This window comes from Trachurus japonicus, chromosome 24, assembly GCF_045865225.1.
Source record: "Trachurus japonicus isolate A0001 chromosome 24, Traja_1.0".
NCBI lineage: Eukaryota > Metazoa > Chordata > Actinopteri > Carangiformes > Carangidae > Trachurus > Trachurus japonicus.
The window spans coordinates 5,527,289-5,552,530 of NC_140930.1; the positions used below are offsets into that span (position 1 = coordinate 5,527,289).

At 41.0% G+C, this 25,242-nt stretch overlaps 1 protein-coding gene across 3 annotated transcripts in view; it reads left to right on the forward strand.

Moving 5' to 3' along the window:
• Positions 1–4,855: 4,855 nt before the first annotated feature.
• vta1 (vesicle (multivesicular body) trafficking 1) overlaps positions 4,856–25,242 on the forward strand; it is an 80,417-nt gene continuing 60,030 nt past the window's right edge. For all 3 annotated transcript variants that reach the window (XM_085770924.1, XM_085770925.1, XM_085770926.1), the window contains exon 1: positions 4,856–5,054. In XM_085770924.1, the coding sequence (XP_085627050.1) occupies positions 4,964–5,054 (91 nt within the window). In that variant the 5' untranslated portion in view covers positions 4,856–4,963. The remainder of the gene's footprint in view (positions 5,055–25,242) is intronic.

The window sequence follows — 25,242 nt, forward strand, 5'->3', positions numbered from 1 at the left end:
GCACAATAAGCGTTTAAATTTAAAAACTTTGAAAATTTCTACCAAAGCAACGGTACATGCTACAGTTTTGAAACTTCACCAAAATGTCGCCCCAATACTGCTGAAACTTTTGTTCTCTTAAACTCATTACAAATTATGAAGTCATTCACTCTGTTATTTTCAAAAACTGTAAAACTTATTAAATCTATTTCCTCGCACAATTTTTGCTCAATTGACACCAAACTTGCTAGAGAGCATCTTCAGACTGTCCTCCACAAACGTTCCACACAGATTTTTGATTTATCAAAAATTGAGTCTACAGTGCATGAAGATGTTTGACTGTAAACATATACCATCCAATTCTTGCTAAATACATTTTCAATCTTCCTGAAAAAAATTGACAATATCGAGTCGTGGTTGAGGAAGTTTGGCAAATATCAGAGTTTTATCTCAAAAACTGAATTTTCTAGAACATTTTGAATTCTGCTCTCATGGGAACAACTACAGTCAATGTAAGAGTGGCATTTTTAAACAACACATTTTCTCTTATGAAGCAAAACACTTATTATTAAAAACAAATCACCAACATCTCCATGCTGTCAAGATGCAATTTATGTTTTATCAGATTTTTGTTTAGAAACACAATTTGTGGCATTTTGTGGCATCAATCCTCAACAGGTGCAAAATGAACATTATAAGTTCAACTGTCCTGTCTTCCTGCTTGTTGCAAAGAATTTGCCTAAATTTGCCAAAAAATAGCCCGAACCCGACCCATCGCTGCGCAGCAGCTATAATTTATTATTATTTTTCAGGCTGTTGTCTGAATTTCAGTTATAGTTAGAGTTCCTGATCAGGCTGGGCACTCTGTTGACCAGTGGAGGAACTATCATCACTCTGTCAGTTAGTGACCTTCGCAAATGCCAGTTGTTGTCAGTTAAGTTTAGAACTCAGTCAATTGGCAAATGTGTTGATCAGTCAAGAAACATCAATTCCGATAATAGAAACGAGTGGAAACATTGCTACCCGTTTGCAGTTAGTTGCTGCTTTTCTCTGTTTTAAATCATTGCAAATGACTGTCTGTGGTTTTGGACTGAGTCAAAACAAGAGATGTGAGGATGTCACAATGCACTCTGGGAAATTGTGATAGTCATTTTTGCCCATTTTATACATAATAACTCAATCTATCTGAAAGAAAAAAGAAAGATCAAAAAAGGTTAGACGGTTGGATAAATGGATTGGAGGGTTAGATAAATGGAGGGAAAGATGGATTGATTCAGAAAGTAGTAGTGCTATACTGTCAGAAAGTAGCAGAAAGTCACAGAGAACATGTCCACTCCTGCTCAGCAGTAAACAAAGCCCAGCCCCATTGGAACTGACAGGCCTGATCAATCAAATTACATTAATTTATATAGTGCTTTATACAAAACAAACTCAACAGAAGGCAAAGAAAGGACACAGAGTTAATGTAGGTGAAAGGAAAGAGCTTCACTTTCAGACGTCTGTGGATCGATCCCTTCAGTCAGACATACTGTGATGTATTCACCACCACCATCATCATCATCATGTCAGGAGATGACATAAACTGTAAGACAGGACTTACAATCCCATTCGTTTCCATGGTTATGAACGGCGTTCTTGTATGAATGAAAGCTCTTGCACCCATAACCCACCTGAGACCATGTTTCTGAATAGTTCTTGACATTGGACGTTTATGCAACAAATTTTCAGGGTTGTACTGCGTTATACAACAGAGATTGGTGATGGTTGGTTGGTTCACTCACACACACACACACACTAAACCTTCACCGTCCACTGAGGATCCACACTGAGAGTGTTTTGTGTTTGTGTCTCAACTTGATCAAACTGCTGCATCAATCGAATTACATTCAACATGAAAAAGAACAGATACTTTATTCCATTATCTCTACCGGCCGGATCCAAAGGAAGTCTACAGGAAGTCCACTTGAGGTGATGAATTTGGTGATGTCTGGATTCAAGGGCCTGAGTATCGCAGGGGGACTTTCAAAATGAAAGACCTCTTCTCACAGTCCAGCTGAGACAATCCAGGAACATCTATGAGGTGACTGATACTTATGGTTGTATCGCTGTATCTACAGTAGTAGGTCTTTATGAGCATAAGTCCTTTGTCTTTTCTTTTTTTCAACAGCTTTATTTAAAAGGAGTTGACATAGATACAAATAGTATACAGGGAACAGTATACAAGGAAAATACAGAGAACATGTTGCCAGGGGTGATGTTCATACAACAGGTGTATTATACAACAAGTTTATATTACAAAAGTCTATGGTTTTAATAGCCTTTTCATGTGGTGATTAGCTCAAAGTAAAGTTCCATTTCTTTTTGAAAAACATAAAAGCAAGGGGTTTTCTTAGAAAATTTACTTTCATGAATATGAAAATTTGCATGAAATAAAAACAGATTTATTAAAAAGTAACATTTTCCTTCTTTCTTAGGGTAATTATGGAACCCAAAAACAACATTTTCCCAAAGTAAAATAAAATCTATAGTGAAAGAGTCAGTAATAAATTTGCTAAGGTCTGCAAATAGTTTTTTTGTGTAAGAGCAAAGCCAGAACAAATGAACAACTGTTTCTGGATGTAAATTACAGAAAGAGCAGTTAATATTAATGTCCTTTTTATATTTTTGCATACAACGATTAGCTGGATAATATTTGTGTATGCTTTTGTAAGAAACCTCCTTATCTGTGATTAAAAACTTGTTAGGAAGCATCCAGTTTTTTTTTTCCAATCAATATGATCAGTGAAACGATTCCAATACAGTAATATTAGGGGTAGCAATGATATCTTTTTGGAATTAAGCACATACTTTTTTATTATTATTCTTTTGGGTTTATGAGCATAAGTCCTGTTGCTCGTATTTTTGTTGTTGGATCTTATGCCCTGAGTTTTGCCTGTCAGGTTGCATCCAGTCTGAGAGGAGGAGCTGCACACTGTTCAGAGCTAAAAAAAAAACACATCCTCTTGTCTGCTTCTCAGTTAATATGTCTCTTCTGAAACCAAACATCTGGATCCAGCCTCTCTCTGTCTGTATCTACAGTAGCCTATATACGTAGCATCTGGGAGGGTGCGGCCAACACAAGCTCAGCTCCACTGTCTCCATCAACAGAAGGAGGTCTGCTGGACTCGGAGCCAAGGAGTGCAAACATGAATCACCAAGGAAGTGGGTGGGCTTCCACTGGAATTTCTCATCTCTCCATTAAGGCCGATGGATTCTCACAAACTCCAAACCCAAAAGTCTTTTAACCGCAGCTGCTGCTTTCCAAACCTCATTTGACTTTTGTTTCCAGTGCATGGTTCACTAGGAGCCGTGCAGCGTGGACTTAATCGAACCACATAAAAACATACAACAAAGTTTTCCACCAAGACGCCGAGAAGCGAGGCCTTCAGCGGAGTCAAAACATGACAGGGCTTTTACAGAAAGCCCTGAGAACGTGGAGCTGTTATAGTCGCGTCTTTGTTGAGCGTCTCAGGTCAGAGGTTCACTCCACCACAACATGATCAGAGCTCTCAGTTTCAGCATGAGCCATAAACTCTCTTAAACAAAACAGATGGACTCGCCGCGCCAGGCCCACCCACTTTCTTGGAAATGCAGTTTTGTTCAATTTGTAGCGTTCGTTTTGATTTCCTTCGTGCAGCATGCCTTCATTTTGTTTATTGCGAATATGTTTTGGCTCGTGTCCCCGACTGCAAACTCGATTTGGAGACTCGCTGGCTTCAGACCAAAAATCCTAGCTGGAGCTTTTGCAATGCATCTAGTCGGAAGTGATCCAAACTCCACCTCTGTAACAAGCGACTGATGCAAAGCTTGTTTTCTTCAATGTCAGTCACATGATGTGTTGTGGATTACTGCCTTGACAGCGTTTGGCAACACTTTTTTCCCTTGCAAAGCAGACACTCTCAATTTTTCTATCATTACATTGTTCCTTTGATGATGAATATCTAAGAATGTAAATTAAATGTGCTATATTTTATGTCTAATATATTTTTAAAATCATTCTTTAATGATGAATGAATAAAAATGAAGTCAAATATTAGCAGTTTGTCCATGAAAGAAAAAGTTTTTTTTTTTTTACCTCTAAGTTTGATTATTTTCAATTTAATGACAGAAATTTCAAAACTGTCACTTTTTTTGAACATCAGATTAAGACTCATCCACTGTCAATAATATAAGGTTATACTTTATAATAAGTACTTCAAGCATTAGTTAAACATGGAATGCTGAATTCATAATAATTTATTGATAAGCCCTAACTGTATTTATAAACTACATAGGCCTACTAATGAGTATGCATTATACTGTGAATGAAGAATTCAGTATTTATTAAGGCAGCGGAAGACCGGACAACAGACACAGAGCTAATGCTACAAACATGCTTGGAATGTGGACTTATTTAATTTTTTTTAGTCAACATGAGGGTGAGTAGATAATGAGCGAAATATCATTCTAGGGTGAACTATCCCTTTAATGCTTAATGTGTACTTATTATAAAGTGTTACCCAATGTAATAATCAACATTTTAACAATATATATAATACACTTTTTGACATTCATGAAAAGTTATGAAAATAGTCAGTAGCCTAGTTGCAATCCTACTAGCCTATACATTTCTTTGACCTTATTTGTGATTGAAGCTCCATCAAAAGTCAATTGTCTTTATGCACAGCTCCAAAAATATATAACGTTTATTTAATTATTTTTCATTATTAAAAAACAGTCACGTTATCGTTAGTTTGATCAAAAACAGCAGCAACTACAAAAAAAACTTTATTGATCCAGAGGTGGAGAGTCAGAGCAGTCCGTGACGTCACCTGTCCCGAGTAAGCGGCCGCTCCCATTGGTTACAACCGCGGAAGTGAAGCAGACACTTGAGCTAACAACAACAAGGAGCCTCTTCTTCACTTCCATTCATGTGTTTTCGTCTCCGGACCGGGCTGTAACAGACATGGCTCTGCCGGCGCAGTTCAAACCCATCCAGCACCACCTCCGGACCGCTCAGGAGCACGAGAAACGGGACCCGGTCGTGGCTTATTACTGTAAGTTTGTGTTTGGGGGGCTAATGTTAGCCTTAGCTTACTGCTAGCTCACCAGCTTTGTTTACCTGAGCCCCACACAGCGTTAGCATAGCCTCAAACTTTTATTTAAAGTGTTGACATGAAGTGTCCGTGGACAGTGGACGACTGACGAGCCGCGCTCGGTCTGTGGTGTAACGTTAACGTCAGCCGGGACAGGGACAGGGACAGGGACAGGTCCGAGTCCACTAGCCGGGGAGCTAACGCTGACTGACGCCCTGACAGCTGGGGGAGTTTCACTGTTCCTGAGTCACACAGGTGCGATGTGTGGAGGATCTGACCTGTCCTGCTTTTAACAGGAGCCACATGATGCTTTAAATGTGTAGAAGTGGTCCAGCTGACCACACAGGTCCAGGTCCAGGTCCAGTGTCTCACAGGTGACTGATGGGAACTCCTCACCCAGAGTTTAGAGTATAGAGACTCGGTTGCCTCAGCTCTGAGGAATGAGCTCCGCCCTGCTGTGTCACTGTCACTGATCACTGATCAGTATCTGTCAGTGTCCATGACTCAGTAGAGAGTAGATTACAGCAGGTGTTGTTGTGTTGTTGTGTTGTGGCTAGAAGTGAAGCGGTCAGGCTGGATTCTGTTATTCTCATACCTGATCTTTCCCATTCCAGTCTTTAGATAGTGAAGCCTGGAGCTCCTAATTATGAAGTTAAAGAACTGCCTTTGCACAAACCAGATGGGAAAATAAGTATTGAACATTTTTCTCAGAAATTATAGGCCTATTTCTATTAGAGCTATTGACATGAAATTTTCACCAGATGTCGGCAACAACCCAAGTAATGCACACATAAGAAGAAATCCAAACATTTATAAATTAAAGCAGAAGTAAGCGATCCGGTCGTTTTGGCTAACTTCTTGTCAGCCGATGGAGTTAGCAGCCCCCGCCCTCGTCATGGATCTATTGGTCCTCGTCCCTACGTCACCACATTCACGCGCATCCCTTGGCTGCACACACAGCCCTGCATGCTGTTCTCTCTCCTCATTGGATAAAGGTTGTAGGATACAAGGAAAGTTTTCTCCTCGGCTTACAGCAGAGCAGAGTGACTGACAGACCCGTGTTTCAGACCAAACACTCTATATAAGTGATTGCTGTCGGAAGATATAACTATTTAAGACTTATATTAACACAAACATTCCGCTTCTGCTTTAAGTAATGTGTAATAAATAGGGCCGGGACTTTAACGCATTAATTACGATTAATTAACTACACAAAAATGAACGCGTTAAAAAAATTAACGCATTTTAATCGCACTTATTAAATTTTTTTTTTTTTTTTTTTTTTCTCACGTGTGTCTACGTGCGGTGCGCCCGCACGCGAGAGAGGCGGCAGTTTGAGAGGCCGACTGGCAGAGATGAGAGCTGGTGAAACACTAGCATGGTTATTTAAAACACCATCTCTGATCTCTGCCTGCACACAGATACACAGACACGGGCGCACGCTAAATGCGCTATATAGGCTAGCGCTATATCTATGACCTGTCACTGTCACAGGTGCAGCTCATCTCATTATGATAGGACTTCACCCTCAGAGCTCTGTCTTCAGACTGTCCTGACCTGTCCCTGAACATCACACAGGGACAACATGGAGCTGCCTGTGTGATTGGTTACTGAGTTTTATTAATGTTTACATCAGGCTGAGTTCAACAAATCAGTTTATGCTACTGTGATTTAAGTAGCCTAGTTAAATATTACAGTAATCATCATAGTGTATTGGAAGGAAAGACCATTTAATCTGTATGTATCAAATATCGATTAATGAATTAATGGATAATTTGCATCCCTAGTCTGTTGGTCTTGGTTAAGTACTACCACCTTGAATGCTTAAGCTTATGTATTCAGTCATTCAATGGTAGCCTATACTAAAATCCATGTGAAAAAAAAATGCTTCTCACTGTTCTCAGGTCAAATATTTATATGCGATTAAATGCGATTAATTGTGATTAATTAATTACAAAGCCTCTGATTAATTCGATTAATTTTTTTAATCGAGTCCCAGCCCTAGTAATAAAGTGAAATAACACAGGGAGTAAGTATTGAACACATGAAGAAAAGGAGGAGGTGCAAAAAAGGTAAAGAAGGAAAGACCAGAAAGCAGCTAGAGTCTGTCAGTGCAAAGTATCAGTATCAGCTGCTTTAGTCCAGTTGACGCCTATGAAAAGGTTTCTCATCACCAAGGTGTCAACACAAGAGGCGTCTCATGATGAGGGAAAGCAAACAGCTTCTCCAGACCTTCAGAAACTGATGTTGCAGAACATCCTGATTCATCGGTTACAGACCTGTCTGAATGCACCGTTTGATCCATTAGTGCCTTTATCCAGAACTGAGAAGAACATTTTACCATAAACTGGCCACGACCAGCTCCTCACAAGAGAGTCGTCTATGCAAGAGCCGATGATCACTGACAGAGAGCTGGAGAGAGACCTGCAATTAGCAGGTACAAAAAAACCCACAATGAATAATGCATTTAACCACCATGGCCTCTATGCTGCTCACCATGCAAGTCTATTGATGCATTCAATACTTATTTTCCCTGCTGTATACATATAAATTAGTAATGCCACAGTTGTTGATTATATCTAAAATCTGGCTGCCAAGAATACACACCAGAGTTAATCTATCACTGGAAATGGTCCATAACAAACACGCTGTAGAGGGACATTTACTCAGGGAAGCCAGAAAATACTGGAAGATGAACCCACCAGTGTTTAGCCTAATTACAGGAAGTTATACAAGTCTTTATGCTAAATTAAGTACATTTAACATTAGCGTTACTGTATTTCAGCATAATTTAATAATTTAATAAAATGAACAATAAAACAGTTTAAATGACTATAGCATAATCCAAAGGGAAGGAGCAGATGTGTCCTCATATAAAAACAATACCACATATTCAGGTGTGTGACAGTTGTCGAGGCCGTCGTCTCCACACCGACCTGATCTCATCTCCACTGCCCAATCATTTCCTGAGGACAGACGCTGAAATAAATCACACGTCAGACGCTCCGGTCTCCGCCTCAGATATTGAACCTGTTTTATTTTTTTGCATTACTGAGATGATAAATTACAGGACAGGACAGGACAGGGACGTGTACTTTTAGCTCAAATCACAACAATAAGACCAGAAAAAAAACAGTGAATCAAATAAGTGAAATAGAGGAGCTGCACTAAATCATCCAGTGGAAAAGGTTTTCATTCATGAGCCTAAAGCAGATCCTAGTTTCCCCCATGAAGTAGGCCAAACTATGTGAGATGACGTTGTGACTGATCATATAGAGCAGCGGGGGGTCTTGATCTGACCTAGTTGAGCTGTGACATGAAGACGGAGGAAGAGCAGCAAAAATAAAAAGCAAAGATTTTCCCCTTTTCCATCGTCTGACAGCTGGAGGATCAGCTGATCACAGCTTTTACAGACCAAGAGTGTGGAGTTCACGGTGACATGATAGAAGGGCATTATTCAACACATACTAGACAATCAATCAATCAATCAAACTTTATTCATGGAGAATTTATCATGCAGTTACGCAGCCCAAAGTGCTTTACATAATGAAACAACATATACTGGAAAATAGATAAAAAGAAGAAAGGAAATATAATGAGAATTAAAAATGAATAGAAAAGTAGAAAAAATAGCGCAAAAATAATTAAGAATTGAAAAATAAATACATAAATAAAAAGTGGGAAAAAATTGTAAAACTGTATAAATTAAAAATTCAGTATTAAACATTGAACAATGATTCAAAGCAAGAGAGGGTAATTAAGAATAAGTAAAATAAATGAAATTTTGTAAAAATCCTAAACTGAACTAAACAGTAGGGATGTCACAATTACTTGTTTTCACAATTAATCACGGTATTAAGCGCCACAATTAATTGATCGTAAAGATTCTAAATACCGTCACTTTCCAAAAAAGATTATGTTGGAACTATATCGGCAGATGTGCGCCAAAGTAAAGGTAAATGCACAGATACTAGTCCATTTATCTAAAGCAACGCTGAATTGGTAGGAATTTAAATATTTGAGTGGCGTAAAAAATGATTAAAATAAACTTAAACATTTGGTATTGATGACAATTAGGCTAATGACTTAAATATTTCACTTCCCCGGCGGATTAATAACTGGTCCTATATGTAATTATATTTTGACTATATTTGATTTTACACATTCATAGTGTTTTGAAATGTATTGATGCATAATAATCGTGATGATCGTAATACCGTGATTATTTCTCTGACAATAATTGTACCAAGAAAATCTGTAATGGTGACATCCCTAAGGTAGTTGTTGAGTTTGCTTTGAAAACACTGTTGTTCCTTTTTACAGACAAATAAAGACAGATAAAAGCTGAGCTCCAAACCCAAACGACCGTCATGACCATGAGCCGGAGGTCAAATATGGGGCCTTTTTTTTTGAGAAGGAGTTTTATGATTTCACAGAAACCTGTCTGATGAAAAATGCGACCAATCAGAGACAGTTACTGCTCCTTGATTGGCCACAGATGAGTGAGAGGGTGACAGAAGGAAGGAGAGGCAGACGGCCTTCTGGGAAATGCTTTTTTTTTTTCTCTAAGAGGATGAGGACGGAGTGGTGTTGGATTAAAGCCAGATACGAGCTTCACAAGATTTATTTTCCTATTTTTCCAGCGGTGAATCAGGCGGATGAGTCCGTCTCTCACAGGTTTTTATTTATTTATTTATTTATTGTTTTATTTTATGGTGGCTGGTTGTCAACGAGAGTTTTGACTGTGAGCAACAGCCTGGTTTAACACGTTTTATCAGCCCCATCATGACAACTGTTGGAGTATCCACATTACAACCTCCTCCTTGGACACAGTATCTCTCTTGAACAAGCTATTTCAGTTTTACTGTGAATTTTATCCAGTTTGCTGTAATACTGTCAGTTTTATAGCTAAAAAGCTGCTCACTGTGAAGACACAGAGCTCCGACAGCAACATATAAAACCAATATATGAAATGACATGGTCCATAATGTAGAAGACCTTTTAGCGTTTAATGCAGCGGACTTGGCAGGAGGGGTTTTTCCATATTTACTTTATAAGCTGTGTTTTAAGTGAGTGGCTCCTCTCGGGTCAGTTAATTCAAGGTTAAAAGCAAACACACACACACACACAACGATGACGGATGGTTGAGGAACTTTGAGGTTTTTCTGGTTTGTTCTCAGGTGCTTCCTGTAAATAAGTGAGTTGTTGGCAGGAATATAAATGTGTGTGTTGTGTGTGGTGGGTTGCAGAATTCATCAAATCCTCTTTAACCATAATGCGTTATTATCTGGACGTTACTTCTAAATGGACGGTTTGGTTGGAAGTCTTCCAGTGTGGAGGTCCGGTTTCTGTTTCCTGCTGATGAGTTGGTTGTGGTTGGTGGTTATTTCTGACTGTACGTGGTCATGTTGTGTCTGAACTGTGAACAGGTTATGGTGGGAATCACCAGAGGCCCTGCGACACGATATTATAACGATATGATATTATTGTGATATGAAAAATATTGCAATATGCTGCGATATATTGCATTTTATAATCCTATTTCAACCACAAATGGCTTCTCCTAATGTAATTTTTTATAATAAGATAAAAAATTTTGTCTGTTCAGATTGATACTTGGCGCCGCGTACGTATATCAATACAATATACGACGTATCGGTACCAGACCAGCATGAAAAAATGTTTTTATGTCATATCAGGCAAGTTTTATAAAAAGGAAACCTCCCAAATGTTTGTATTTAAAGAGGAACTATGCAGGATTTTTAGCCTAACTATGCTACATTTTTACCTTAATTAACAAGCTTTGGAATAATCATGATGGTCTAATAAATGACTCGTAAGTTGTTACAGGGAGAATGGAGGCTCTCTGCCTTCCTCATAGCGTCTCTTGGCTGAAAACCAACCTTGTAAGATCAGAGCCTCCGACTCAGTGTCCCAGCTCTTGTTTCTGCAGCACTGCGGCACAAACGCATGTCGTAACCAGTAATCTCTTGTTTATGACAGATAAGACTACACAAATATACACATTGTAACATTGTATATGATATACAACCGCTCTATTGATTGATTTCTTGCCGGCTTTGTTGTAAACAAAATGCACATGGCCGAGAGGAGGGTTAGCAAAACAGTGGAAAAGCAACCAGACTTGCACAGTTCCTCTTTAAAGAATTATAACCCTAATAGAGACATATTTTAATATTCTATTGATATTTGAATATGTAATATGTAAATATTAATATTCTAAGTGTATTTCCTGACTAGAAATGCATTGATGATACTCTGATCTTTGTTACATTGATTCTGAACATGGTCCAACGTCTCTGATCAGCATTAAAAATGTTCCTCTAAACATCAATACTGTTTCCAAAACCGACCAGAGCAGCATTAAAATGTGCACCAGCCTGAAGGAACGGCGCCTTTATACCATAAACTTAACTACGTCACTACGACGACCTCCCTGAACCCAGCTGTCCCCAATACACAGGACGGACCAGGACAAACGCTGTTAGCAAGGTTGGATTTCATCAGCTGTTGCTAACGAATGCTAATTTCACATTGGCCACAAAATAATGTAAAGTCTCGTCTGTCATCTTGTTGATATGCAGCTCAGGCTGGAAGTTGTTCCCATGGTGATAAATCAATCATTATAGGGCAGAGGTTCAGAAACTTGCCCCCTTTGGATAGCATTAGCTTCTGGCCCACAACTACTTTTGGAAACCCCCCAACAAAACCACAGCAAATGTAAAACAAACAAAACAAACTACTTCTAATATTTAAAAAAAAAAAAAAAATCCAATAGTAATGATATTTACAACAGCTGGGTCTTTTCCTTTTCCATTTCTGTAGCACTAGCTACATGCTAGCAAACAACAGAAGCTAACAGCTCGCTATTAGCAGCACTAGTGTAAAAGATGAATAATGTTTTGACTGGTTGGCAATAGAAAGATGAGCACTGCAAATTAGATTTGAATATGATATGAAATATGTTTTATAATAATGCACATAAAACAATAATCATTTTTTCTCATCTGTGGAGCCACTATTAAAAACCCACTACCACAGCTGCATGTGATGATTGTGACTGAATAGTGTGAAGTTGTTTTTAAAACAAATTTATTATTCTGACATCAGAAGGTCCTGTAGCACTGAACATCAGAGTATTGATGTGTAGGTCGGAGTCTACAGCACAGTCTGGGCTGGATTCCTCATCTGAGCCACAGTGGGTGTCAGACCAGCTCAGAACCACAATGTTTGGACCCAGTTTCCAGTTGGTGTTGAGTTAAATTCCCACATCGGACCAGTTTTTTTCTTTTTCTTTTTAAATTTTTTTTATTGTGGATTAAAGGAGAACTATGCAAGTCCGGTGGCTTTTCCGCTGTTACGCTCCTCTTGCCCATGTGCATTTGTTTACAACGAAGCCGGCGAAAAATCAATAAATGGAGCGGTGGATAATGTTGCATAACATATACGATGTTATGGCGCGTATGTTTGTGTAGTCTTAACCGTCATGAACAAAAGATTACGGGTTACGGAGCACGTTTGTGTCACGGTGTGCAGAGACGAGAGCTGGGACACCGGGGCGGCGACCAAGTAACTTACACTGATGTTGCAAGGTTGGTTTTCAGCCGTGAGACGCCAGGTGGAAGACAGAGAGCCTCCGTTCTCACTGTAACAAGTCACAAATCATGTAGTTAACCATCACTATTACTCTGGAGCTTTTTAATTGAGGTAAAAATGTAGCAGAGCCACGGGAGAAATCCTGCTTAGTTCCTCTTTAAAAGAGCAGAAAGTTATTTTGTAGTGTCACTAGTTTAACTTTGTCTCAGTGTCTGTCAAAGTGATTGACAGGACCTCTGGAAACATGAGCTCTGGTTGTGAATGAATTCTCTTTAAAGTCACACATGGCTCCAGAAAAAGCACCTCCGTTAGTGGCTATTCAGTGTGTGTGTGTGTGTGTGTGTGTGTGTGTGTGTGTGGACCCTGCAGAGTGATGGACGGGTGTGTGTGGTGTTTGCCGACCAGGGAGACACAGTGTGTGACAGTGTGATGAGGTGGACCAGTGGAGCAGCCAGACCACTGGAGGTCAGCAGCTCCACATGTCTGGACCTCTGAGCCCAGAGAGAGAGAGGGGAGGGGGAGGAGGGAGAGGCCATGTGTTGTCATGAGGACAGGAAGCTCAACTTGCACAACTCAGTGGGTCTCATTCATGAAACGTGAGTAAATCTGTGTGTAGATTTGCACATAAAAGCTCACTCTACTAAAACTCTACTCCGGATTCATGAACGGTGCGGGAAACTCAGTTTTGATCGTAAACACGTGTGTAACTTCATGAATGCCAACCCATGGTAAACTAACAACACGCCCCCGGTGATCAGCAATTAGCATAGATCTCCATACATGAATAGCCATATAAGGAGATCCTGACCACCATATTAGGAGGTAGGTGCATCCTGCTCACCTGCGGCCATGACGCAAACGAGGAAAGAGGGAGAGAGAGAAAAAAGAGAGATCACGGATCGAAGTCATTTTGGGTGAAGTGGAGTCCAGAAAAAATATTTAATTCTCTTCTGTTGGTAGTGGTGTGACTGGGACAGGTCAAAGGCGTGGAGGGAAGTAACAGATTTAGTGAATTAAGTAGGCCTATCCTTGGTTGATTAAAGAACTGTTTAAGAAGTAAAGCCAGAATAGTTCGATATGAAACATAAAAAAAAAAAAAAAATACACACAACTACAGAGCTACAGCAGCGACGGGAGGAGGAGGCTCTTCACAGCCTCAGCTGTAGAGGAGCATGGTTGTATCAGCACATGAAGTTATATAGGCAGGTTATATTGTTACAGAAGCACCAGCCGTCTGTCACAGCTCCATCCAAACCGGTGCCGACTGCGCTGCTGCGCAGGGTGAAGTGTGCGTCCACCGAGCCTGTACTGTAGCAACACAAAAAAGTTTTTTCCGGTTTTATATCAGATTATCATCATCATAAGATGGAGCCTTGACGTGTTTGTGCGTGTCCGATCCCTAAAACGTCTCTCTCTCCAAATATTTCTAATTGTTTGTCATGTTTAAATTACGTGTTTCAAAGGCGTCGGCGTATTTTGAACATGAGAGAGAGTAATATGGATTAAAATTGTAATTTTCAACAGTGACAAGCAGTATTTATTTGCATTCCTACATTTACACAAGCGCTACACACAGTCCAGAGCAGGTGTAGATTTTGTGAGTAGCTACGAAAAAATCAGCACTACTAAAAGATTGATGAATGCGGAAATCCACGTAAATTTGCGCTGCTCAGGGTTTACACACAAATCCGTGCTGCTCACGTTTCATGAATGAGACCCAGTGTGTGTGTTCAGAGACAGCGCGAGTGAGTGTGTGTCACATCCATGCGTCATGTAGCAGGGAGACGGTTGATGCATTTGGAGGAAACAAACTGAAAGGAAGCAAAGTAGGAAACAAACAAACAAAGAATCGTCCACTACACTTTCAGCTTCTTCTTTAGGCTTTACTTCACTTTTCCCAACAGTAATTGGCTGAGCAGATGGTTTGGATTAAACATATTGGAAATTTAGAGACGCAATGATGGAGTTGGTAGTAGACTGGTGCCAGGGTGGTTTGATGTTAAACAGCGTCACCCTGTGAAATTACAGAGATCAAATATGATTAACAAGCAGTCGAGATAATCTCTCCTCTGACTGGCTGACTGTGGTCCAATAGAAAAGGATAAACCAAATCCTGCAAACTGTTGTGGGTCCAGTAGATGGACGGGGCTTTGACGTGACATCACAAAGTGACAGGAAGTCCTGACGGCTGATTTTAAGGCTCAGTTTCTGAATACAGACTGTGTGCATTTCTCTGTGGACTGAGGCTTTGATATTTTCACAGTATTAAAGCCCCAGTATGTAGGAATTCCCCCCATCTAGCGGTGCGGTTGCATATCTGAACGTATTCTTGATGTTGCATTCATGTAAAATCGGGCAGACAACAGACGCTGCATGTAACAGGATAAACAAGCGTCTATGTAAACAAGTGGTCCGCCACAATACAGGCATGACAATATGTTGTCATGGTGATGTCGTATTGTTTACCTGACCCACATTTTACCGTCTTTCTCTCGTGGAGTAAAATGACATCCGGTTGGTTTGCCGACGGCCGTCTGCCTGACTGCACCTGAATGCAACACCAGTGCCTCCGTCCTTCCTCACACTACACAGTGGTGACAGTTTTAACAGGCGCTACCTGGAAAACTTTCTCCCCGAGCTGACAGCTCCGCTGAGTTTCCGTGGTTACCTACGGTCACGCTGCCACTCAACGTAAAAAATGGCGATGCAACATGGCCGCCTCGGTTCCGTGCGTCACCCACTTATGTATTTGTAACGACTTGTAACAACTCATTCTAAGGTACGAGAAAGCTTTTATTTGTATGCGAATGTGATTCCACTTCAGTGAAATACGTATTTATGAAAGCCATATTTGATTTTTGCTAATAAAAAGCCAAATAAGTTACATACCGGGGCTTTAAAACTAACATCTACCTCTCTACCGTATGGAGCTTTAACACTAACATCTGGAGCTATAAGTGAAACATTCAGGCGGTGATCAGGAAACCTCCACCGTCTCTCAGCATTAGAAAACATCTCAGTGAACCAGACGGGCTGCCGTTCTCTCAGTCTGACAGTTGATGTGTGTTATCCATCACTTGGCCTCAGCCCTACATCAGCAGGTCGTCCTAAATTAGCCCGCTAATGCCAGACAGTATTTTACCTCACCTCCACCCCCCCCGGACAGGCCCGATCAATAGCGGGTTGAGTCAAACTCATGATTTGTTTAGCTGTAATGAAGCGGTGCGATTCACCAGCGGCTCCCTGGCCGACGCCGCTTGGCTCCGGGACAAACGCCGTTTTACACAGATTGGATCATCGACGTTATAAATGAGCTGTTGAGCCGAAACTGAACACAGGTACCCTACCTCTGACTTTGGACAAGGGGGGGGGGGGGGGCAGAAGCTTGTTCACATTACTTGAATTGTATTTTAAATATATTTGTTCTTAGTTTTTCATACCAGACTTGGACGTCTCCTCTATGAGTTCAGTTTCTCTTCTCTAAACCACTGATCAGTGACTCTAAAGGACGACAGGGAGAGAGACCACCCCACCTCTTCTTTCTTCTTCTTCTTCTTCTTCCCACTGATCCTGGATCAGTCAGCTTTAGGGCTCGCTCTTTTTTTTCTTTAACAGATCCAGTTGGAATCAGAACTGACAAATAATTTGTAGAGATTAATTCAGATGCAGCCCACTCAGCCTCTCAGGCCGTCTCCAGAGACGACGCAGCTGATGTTTCCGCTCCTCCTCAGTCTCTTTACTGCTTCACTTCACTGCTTTTAAATGAGTTGTTGTATTAATGTGAAGCTCCCTGCAGACGGCCGGCTTTCCAACCTTCACGTGTCTGACCTGGCTCAGATCAGTCGCATCTGGATCCAAACTTTTCTGGAACTGTCTGAGACCGATTTATTTATTTTTATTTTTATTTTAGTGTTTATTTAACAGGGACGATACATACAATGGAAAATGTGATGCTATTTCGTTCAAAAGTCTGTTTTTCATTAATCAGTAATCCCCCCCATCAACAAACTGAAGTGTTCCTTTCAGCTCTGAATGAGCCGTTCATATCATTCATATCTCCATGGAGCGGGTAAACTCGGTGCTGGCTGCCATGTGGTGTCGCCATGTTTTTACGTTCAGTGGCAGCGTGACGGTAGGAAACCACGGAAACTCAGCGGAGACACCGGAGCTGTCGGCTCAGGTCGAGGTGGCGTCTGTGAAAAGTCACCACGGTAACGCAGTGAGGAGGAATGGAGCGTTACACTGATGCTGCATTCACCTGCAGTCGGGCAGACGGCCGTCGGTAACAAACCAGATGTCATTTTAGTCACAGAAGTCCAGAGAAAGCCGGTAAAACGTGGGTCAGGTAAACAATACGACATCGCCATGACAACATATTGTCACGTGTATTGTTTTGCCTCGTACTGACGGACCACTTGTTTGTTTATGCCGTTACGTGCAGCGGCTGTTGTCCGTCTGCCGTCTGCCCAATTTCACGTGAATGCAGCATGAAAAATATGATTGAGTTGCTTGCAATGTACAACCGCAACGCTAGATGGGAGGAATTCCTACACAATGTTCCTTTAAAATGTCATCCCTGTTTTTACTGAATCTGAATCTGAGTACATCTATTGTATAGTACTTACTTCTACTTTGTACCCTATCTACGTTGGACTGTTCCATGTAACCAAGCCAACAGCATTCATCCCATGTCATTGACCAGTCAGCTGTTAACCAGTACCAACACTCTCCCTAAAAACGTACATTGTTGGCAGAGCATCGGCCCTAACTGTTGGATTTTAGTGAACAATGGGCCTCATTCACGAACCGTTCTTAAGAACAAATTTGTTCTTAAGTCCTACTTACGAAGTTTTTACGAAGATTGTGGCATTCATGAATGTTTTCTTATCCAGAATTTGTTCTTAACTAAGAACAAAATCTAAGAACAGTCAGGAGTATACTTACGCACTTTTAGGTGCTGAGACTTCTGCAAAAATAACAGATTATAGCGTTTTCTTTTGTTCTGCAGTTGTATGACATTATATGATTTGAATAAGAATTATTTTCTTATCTTTTATGATGTTTTTAATAATCATATATTAATAATAATAATTGACAAATCATTGCAGTCTCTTAAAAAACTTAATTCATATCATATCTTTTTTTTGGGGGGGGGGGGCATACAGCTGCCGATATGATTTTTTTTTTTTTCCTAATTGCGGGCTGCAACAGTTACTTACTGTAAGTGTTCACACTACACAAAACTGTTTTTTTTTTCATATGTGATAATATGATGACATTTATGATGGCACATGTGAGAGTGTGGTCTCTCTGATAACAACCGAAGAGCTGCATCCACTGCTGACGCTACTAAATATAGCCTAAATATAAATATAAAAATTAGGGCTGTCAAACGATTAATTTTTTTAATCGCGATTAATCGCATTTTTTCCATAGTTAACTCGCGATTAATCTCTATTAAAAATATTATATATGGCGCTTTGGACTTTCAACACTCCAAAGTGTTATAATCTCTAGACAAACAACTTTTAGACCAGACCTAGGAGGCCTACCTAATCATAACACATGATGCATGAAACTCACACAGAATTGAAACGAATTGCATCCAGTGGAAATTGCCATTTACTTTGCTACGTCTCTGCCTGGCCATGTGCATTTGTTGACAACAGACGCGGTCAAAAAATCAATACATCGCCACGTGCATTTGTTGACAACCGATGCCGTCAAAAAAATCAATACATGGCCATGTGCATTTGTTTACAACAAAGCCGTCAAAAAATCAATGGATGGAGCTGTGGATATATGTTAGACTGTGTATATTTGTGTAGCAACCAACTTGAAGGTGGCTTACCGCCACCTACTGGACTGGAGGTCCCACACTCCAGTCCTCCAGTCCAGCAGACAGAGGACAAAATGGGCCGCGATTAACCGCGATTAAAAAATTTAATCGCGTTAATTTTTTTAATTAATCTAATCGCGATTAACGCGTTAACTCTGACAGCCCTAATAAAAATATAAACTAAATATAAGCCTTTTGTTTGTTTCTTTGTTTCATTCCTGCCGCAGTAGCGCCACTTCACTACTTAAGTTCTTTTTACGTTTGGAGTCTGGTGCTCCCTCCCAGATTTTCATTTGAGCATTTCAACTTTCTTTCTCACTTCACCTTCTCTGCTCAGTGCCTGTGGGTGCTGTTTGCACACGGCCCTGCAGTCTCATGCCCTTTTACGGGCATTGATGGGGCAGTTACCTATGCTAATCATATGTTAATTAAGATCACCTGGCACACGCCCTCAACTTAGGAGGAGATGGCATAAGAACACAGCTGCGAACAATTCTGAGGCTTACGAACGCGTTGATGAATCTGACGTAGGGTTTTCTTAAGGAACTTCTTAAGAACAACTTAAGAAAGAATCTAAGAAGGTTCTTAAGAAGATATTGGTGAATGAGGCCCAATGTTACTTTATACTCCCTGTCAGATCATTTGTTGTCATGATTATCTGGTCAGTCCTTATTTCTTCCCATTTGACTTTAGAACATTTCCTTGTATGGTCATGGATCAGAGTGATGGTGCACACCCTCAGTTGGAGTAGCTACAAGTGGCAGCCTGTTGAATTTTAAATAGAAGCTGGTCAGCACAGATTGAGCTCTGTCTGACTGACGGCTCATCACCGTCTGGCCTCTGACTTCAAACCAGAGCAAACGGCAGAAGACGTTGCGTTATCGATCGCCTCGTGGTTTATTAAACTGACCTAGGACCTGAGCCGGTCACAGTGTCTCAGACTCTCTGTGCTTCATGTGGACGTCTCACAGTGGCATGTTGTGTAATACGTCCTCCGTCTCATCCCTCTGTTTTCACTCAGAGCATATTTCCCCCTCTCTCTCTGTCACACACACACACACACACACACACACACCCAGCAGTGCAGCTACCCACAATAATAACGCCCTTGTCATTTTTGTGACGGAGCGACTCCATTGGCCCAGATTCAGATTGGCACGGATTCTTTGTGGCCGACGTCAAAATTGCGTCGAGCCCGTGGCGTCTTGCCAGCGCCTCCATTCTGGTGGTAATTCTTCCAGCTAAATGTATTTCCTCCCAACACCAGCGCAGTGGAGGGCGACTGTCACACCCAGATAAGGCCGGGTCAAAACAAATCTGGTCGTTCATCAGGAAAACTCCCCTCAGAAAGACGTGTTTAGTCCCAAGCAGTAACACTTAGTCAGAATTTTGGGGTTTGACCATGAAACTGCCTTAAAACTGTTTAAAATTCCAACACATGACATTTCAACAACACTAATTAATCATCGCTGCAATTAGTTTTAGTAAGACTTACTGTAAACAATGGGTGAGTAGTAATGGTGGTTGTGAAAGCCTCTGCGTGGACATGACATGGTTTCCTGTGGCCACTCCCTCTCTGGCAGAGCCACTGGCATTGATTGGTTTAACATACTCAGACACGTATGTAGTGAAAACACTGTCACAAGAAATCAACCAATAACGGCTGACGGTCGGAGATTGAACTGGCAACTTCATCCTGGAAAAAACTACAAGTCCCTTCGTCAGTGTGTTTGTGTTTTTTATGTCTCCAACTCTTGAGCCACAAAGATCAGACAGATTAGAGGCCACGGATTGAATTATGGCAATATTATCAAATACTGGCATATTTCCCTGCAGTGGTTTCCAAGTCGACTTCTAGAGGACGTATAGACCAATCAGAGCAACGATCCAGATGTTGAGGCTATAGCCAATAAATTAGAAATGTACCAAACCCTGTAGGTACGAGAGCGGCGGCGTCCTTGAGAAGAAAGACTTCTGATTCTGGTTTGTTTGCGTTTTACTGAAAATCACTATTACAGTCTCTCAAAATTGAAGCTACAGCTGCTCTTGGGTGGCCGCCATGTTCCATGTTAACAAAAGCTTGGACGTCTCTTCTCTGTCATCATCGCGTTAAGAAAAAACAACAACAGCAAAAAAAAAAAAACGTGTTTGTGATTGGTTCCCTGGTTTTTAGGGAGTTGTAAGTTCTTATCTTCTTCTCCAGACGGATCTGCACCAGAGATATTAAGATCAGATCCCTGTCCAGATGTTGACTAAACAGCTAGGTCAGATATCAGAAAATGGGACTGATCCATGAGGCCGTATGTTCACAAATTCACAAATTTAGGAAAGTAATGTTGAAGCCCAGCCTGATGCCGTCATCGTCTTCCACATTGAGAAGATGTTGTTCGGATTTTTAAATTCTCAGCCCTCCGAAAAAGCTCAACAGGAAGCACAGTGAAGCTATAACTCGTGTTTTATCCTCGGTCTTCTTTTATTTTTATTACAAAATGACCACAGGTCATAAACCAATGGGCCGTGTGCTTCTGCCAAAACCCGGACACAACTGCCGTGATCAATAACACCGGAAGTCACACAGACTTTTCAAAATAAAATGCGGAGGTACAAAACTCTTAAAGGGATAGTTCAACATTTTGACAAATTGGCCTATTGCCATAATCCCTATAGTCATAGCAGTAGGTCCGTTACCTTTAATTGTCGGTGCAAGCTGTTTTTAGAACGGCGGAACAGAGCCGTGAGCTGCTCAGAGCTACGCTACGGAGGCTCATGGGATTTCTTGGTTTCCCTCATCAAAGTCATCAAATACACAATCCAACAACTCCAAAGCGCACTGGTGAAAGTTGTGACCTGCACATTCACCACGCTATGAGATAATAACAGAACGTTACTAGACAGAGTTGTTTTAGAGGCAAATTCATGCAAAACTGCTGATGCGCGTTGCCTTCAGGGACAGTTTTTCAGCAAGCAGACTCTGTATTTACCTTGAAAACGGCTCAGTTTCATAACATACTGTTATTATCTCATAGCGTGGTGAATGTGCAGGTCACAACTTGTCCACGAAAGCGTTTTGGAGTTGTTGGATTGTGTATTTGATGAGTTTGATGAGGGAAACCAAGAAATCCCATTAGGCTCCGTAGCGTAGCTCTGAGCAGCTTGCGGCTCTGCTCCGCCGTTCTAAAAATAGCTTGCACCGACAAATAACGGTAACAAACCTACTGCTATGACTATAGGGATTATGGCAATGGGCCAATTTGCCAAAATGTTGAACTTTCCCTTTAAATAAATTAGTCAGAGCTACAAATAATGATTAAATAATGAAAGTCTTGACAGATGTACAGTTTATTAATTCAACAGTGGTATGGGATCGTTATCGGTTGAATGATTACACCTATATACAGCCTGGTCATTTTCAGAGAAGATATTAAATATTTTCCACCATGTGCTGCATTTCTTTGTAAAATCAAATCATACCTAAGATTGTATATTATAAGAACCTGAATCATCATGATATAGTCAATCCGGTGATAGTGTTATATATATATATGTGGCAATATTGAATTTTGGATAAAGCCATTGGATTGAGACACGTCTTACAGATTGAAATCAATCCAATTGGCAAAATCTTACAAAGTGTTCTTTGGAATTGCAGGATGTAGAACCTCCTGTGTAGAAAGTTCAAGGACTGATATCCTTCCTTACCAACACCAGAGTACAAAGCCCCTTCATCTGCTTATCGTTTCACTGTGATGATTTAAAATGGAATAGGAAGCAGCAAAAACCACTGGCAGCGAAAATCATTTTCTTACCCTCATTATATGCATGATGGGCAGAAGAGAGGTGCAGCAGAGTGAAAAGCGCCAGAAAAGGACCCTGTAATCTGTGTAAATAACAGGCTGCGAGGTTATCATGGTCATTTCCAGCAGTTACAAACACTTCTGCTGTTGTTTTCATTGTAATGGACATAAATAACACACCTGCTACTGTACCACAAGCATTATTCACTGAAAACAATCACGTTGGATGGTCTGCTCTCGTCCATCAGGAGGCGAGAAGACGAGGAAGTGACATGTGATATGAAGTGACTCATTCCTCTGGCTTATATGTATCTTATAGGTGACAGTGCTGCAGGAGTGGCAGCAGCAGTGATTTAGTGAATAGGTATGTGTTTGTGTCACCTCTCTCGCTGTGGGTGATTCATCAGACGGGCACACCCGAAACAAATAATGGTAGGAAGTCCAGGGTCCAGGTCGGATTGGAAACGTTTATCGTGCTCGTGCTTCTTGCTGGAATTTGAGCGTGTTTCAGGAATTGTAGAGGAAGTGGTGCAGTTTAGATCAGCATGTGAAGCCGGTTTGTTAAATGTACAGATACCAGAGAGGAAACAGGAGACAGATAGAGGAGAGGGAAATAGGCCGATGTTGCTCATGTTTACATAAACTCACATTTTGTGCAATGATCCCACAAATATGGTTCAAACACTCGTGTCAAATCTGTACAGGAGACTCAAACACGGGCTCTGTGCAGCACTGTGGGAAACTTTTGGAGAAAAAACTACAAAAAGGGCCAAAGCCACTTCGGGTTAAACGAGAAAACAACGACTGAATGAACAGACAGTTTTCTGAGTGATCCAATAAAAACAGCAAATTTCAGAATAAAGCACTCAGAGAAACCAAATTCTACAAGTGTTGAACGATGGTGAGTCCAAGTGTGGGCGGGGCTTGGTGACTCCTTCGTTGTGACATCACAAAGTGAGAGGAAGTTCTGACGGCTGGTTTTAAAGTTCAGTTTCTGAGCTTTAATAGAAACATTTACCTTTATACCGTATGGAGCTTTAAAGGGATACTTCACCCAAAATCGATAATTCACCAATTTTCTACTCGCCGTCATGCCAAGGAAGGGTTTGAAGAACTTTCTGAGTTATTAAAACGCTTTTGGAGTTCCGGATTTTAGCCTTGATGTAGCAGCTTTAATATAAACATCTAACTTTAAACTGTAGGGAGCTTTAAAGGAGACATATTCTACCCCCTTTCCACAAATTAAAACAGTTCCCAGGTGTCTTAAAGACATGTCTGTGACATGCTTTGGTCAAAATACCCCAAGGATCAAACATCACAACTCTTTTCATCCTCTCCAAACAGCCCTGTTCAGAATGGCTGGTTTCAGTGCCTGTCCCTTTAACTCATTGAGTGCCATTGACGTATATATACGTCAATCAAAATACAACGCTTGGGTGCCATTGACGTCAAACGCAGTTTTCTGCGGCTGGTAAAGCTTTCTAGAAAAAAAGTGGTCTTTTTGGTGCAACCAGGCTCTATTCAACTTAAGATAAATCAAGAATGGAACAAGGTACAAACAAATGTTTTTTTCCCTAATTAAATAGAGAGTCTCCTCTTTCCTTTGAGCTATTTGATGTTTTCAGAGTCACAGTACATAATATTCTGTGGGTCTTGAAATATTACTCAAAATGCCCCGAAACGCTGACACAAGTCACTGACCATTTTATAAAAGGGCTGGCACTCAATGAGTTGAATACAAATGAATCACTGGTTGCCCTGCCCCACCCCTTCTACCAGTACCAGGTAGTGGTGGTTTTATGCAAATTCCAAAACTAGTTACATCATTGCCAGAACCATGTGGATTTCAACCTGGGGAGCCTAAAAATGACTGATATTTTTGTCAGTTCTCACATTTTGGGGCCCGGAAGGCAACAAAACACCTAAATATATGTCAAAGAGCCTTCAAAAAGTGATATTTCCACAATATGTCCCCTTTAATACAAACATCTGTATAGAGGCCCAGTTGGTGTCCAGCAGGGGGCTGGATGGATGTAGTGTTTCTGTGGCCTCACTTCCTCTCTGCACTCAAAGCTTCTTCTGTGTCGCAGCTCATTGTCTGTGAACAGTCAAAGTGAATGTTGCACTGTATGGGTGTAATGGCACAAAGGACGTCTTTGTCACTGACTGACTGGCTGACTGACTGACTGACTGACTGACTGGCTGTGTGTCTCTCTGCTCTGACTGGTTACCCGCCTGCATGTGGTGCTTTTTTAGAAACAGAGGCTTCCCACCGGTCTGTCCTGTGAAATGAGACTTTGTCCCGCTGATGCTGAGCAGGACAGTGACACCGAACTGTGACTCAAAACACCAAACATGAGGGTGGAAGCAGAGGGCTGCAGGGCGCTCAGAGATTGTTGCCAGGTAACAGACTCCACCATGGGACGGAGCAGGGTGCAGACGACGACGCTGCCTGGAAGTTTTTTATTATGTGCATTTATTTTCTCCTCCTGCTGCAGCAGATTGTTGATGGCTGCTGCATCAGCACAACTTTAACTTTCTTACTCTTTACATTAACATTGAGTCAAGACGTTTAACACCAACAATTTATAATCTACAAACAATCTGCTTGTTTTCAAAGAAAGGTGTGTTTACTTTGAGTGCTTCTTTTACTATGTGGTGTGTGTGTGTGTGTGTGTGTGAGTTAGGACAGTAAAAGTGTGTTGGCTGGACCTGCTGATTTAAAGGAGAATTCCGGTCATATTTGACCTCTAAATCCTGATGGTCACCCAGTGTTGGTTGGAGCAAAAAACACGACTAAAATTGATGCAGGCAAACTGGAGTTACACCATGGCTACTAGACGGCGCTAGGGATAGCCACAACGCTAACTCATGGGGGCAATTCTTTCAACCACAACAA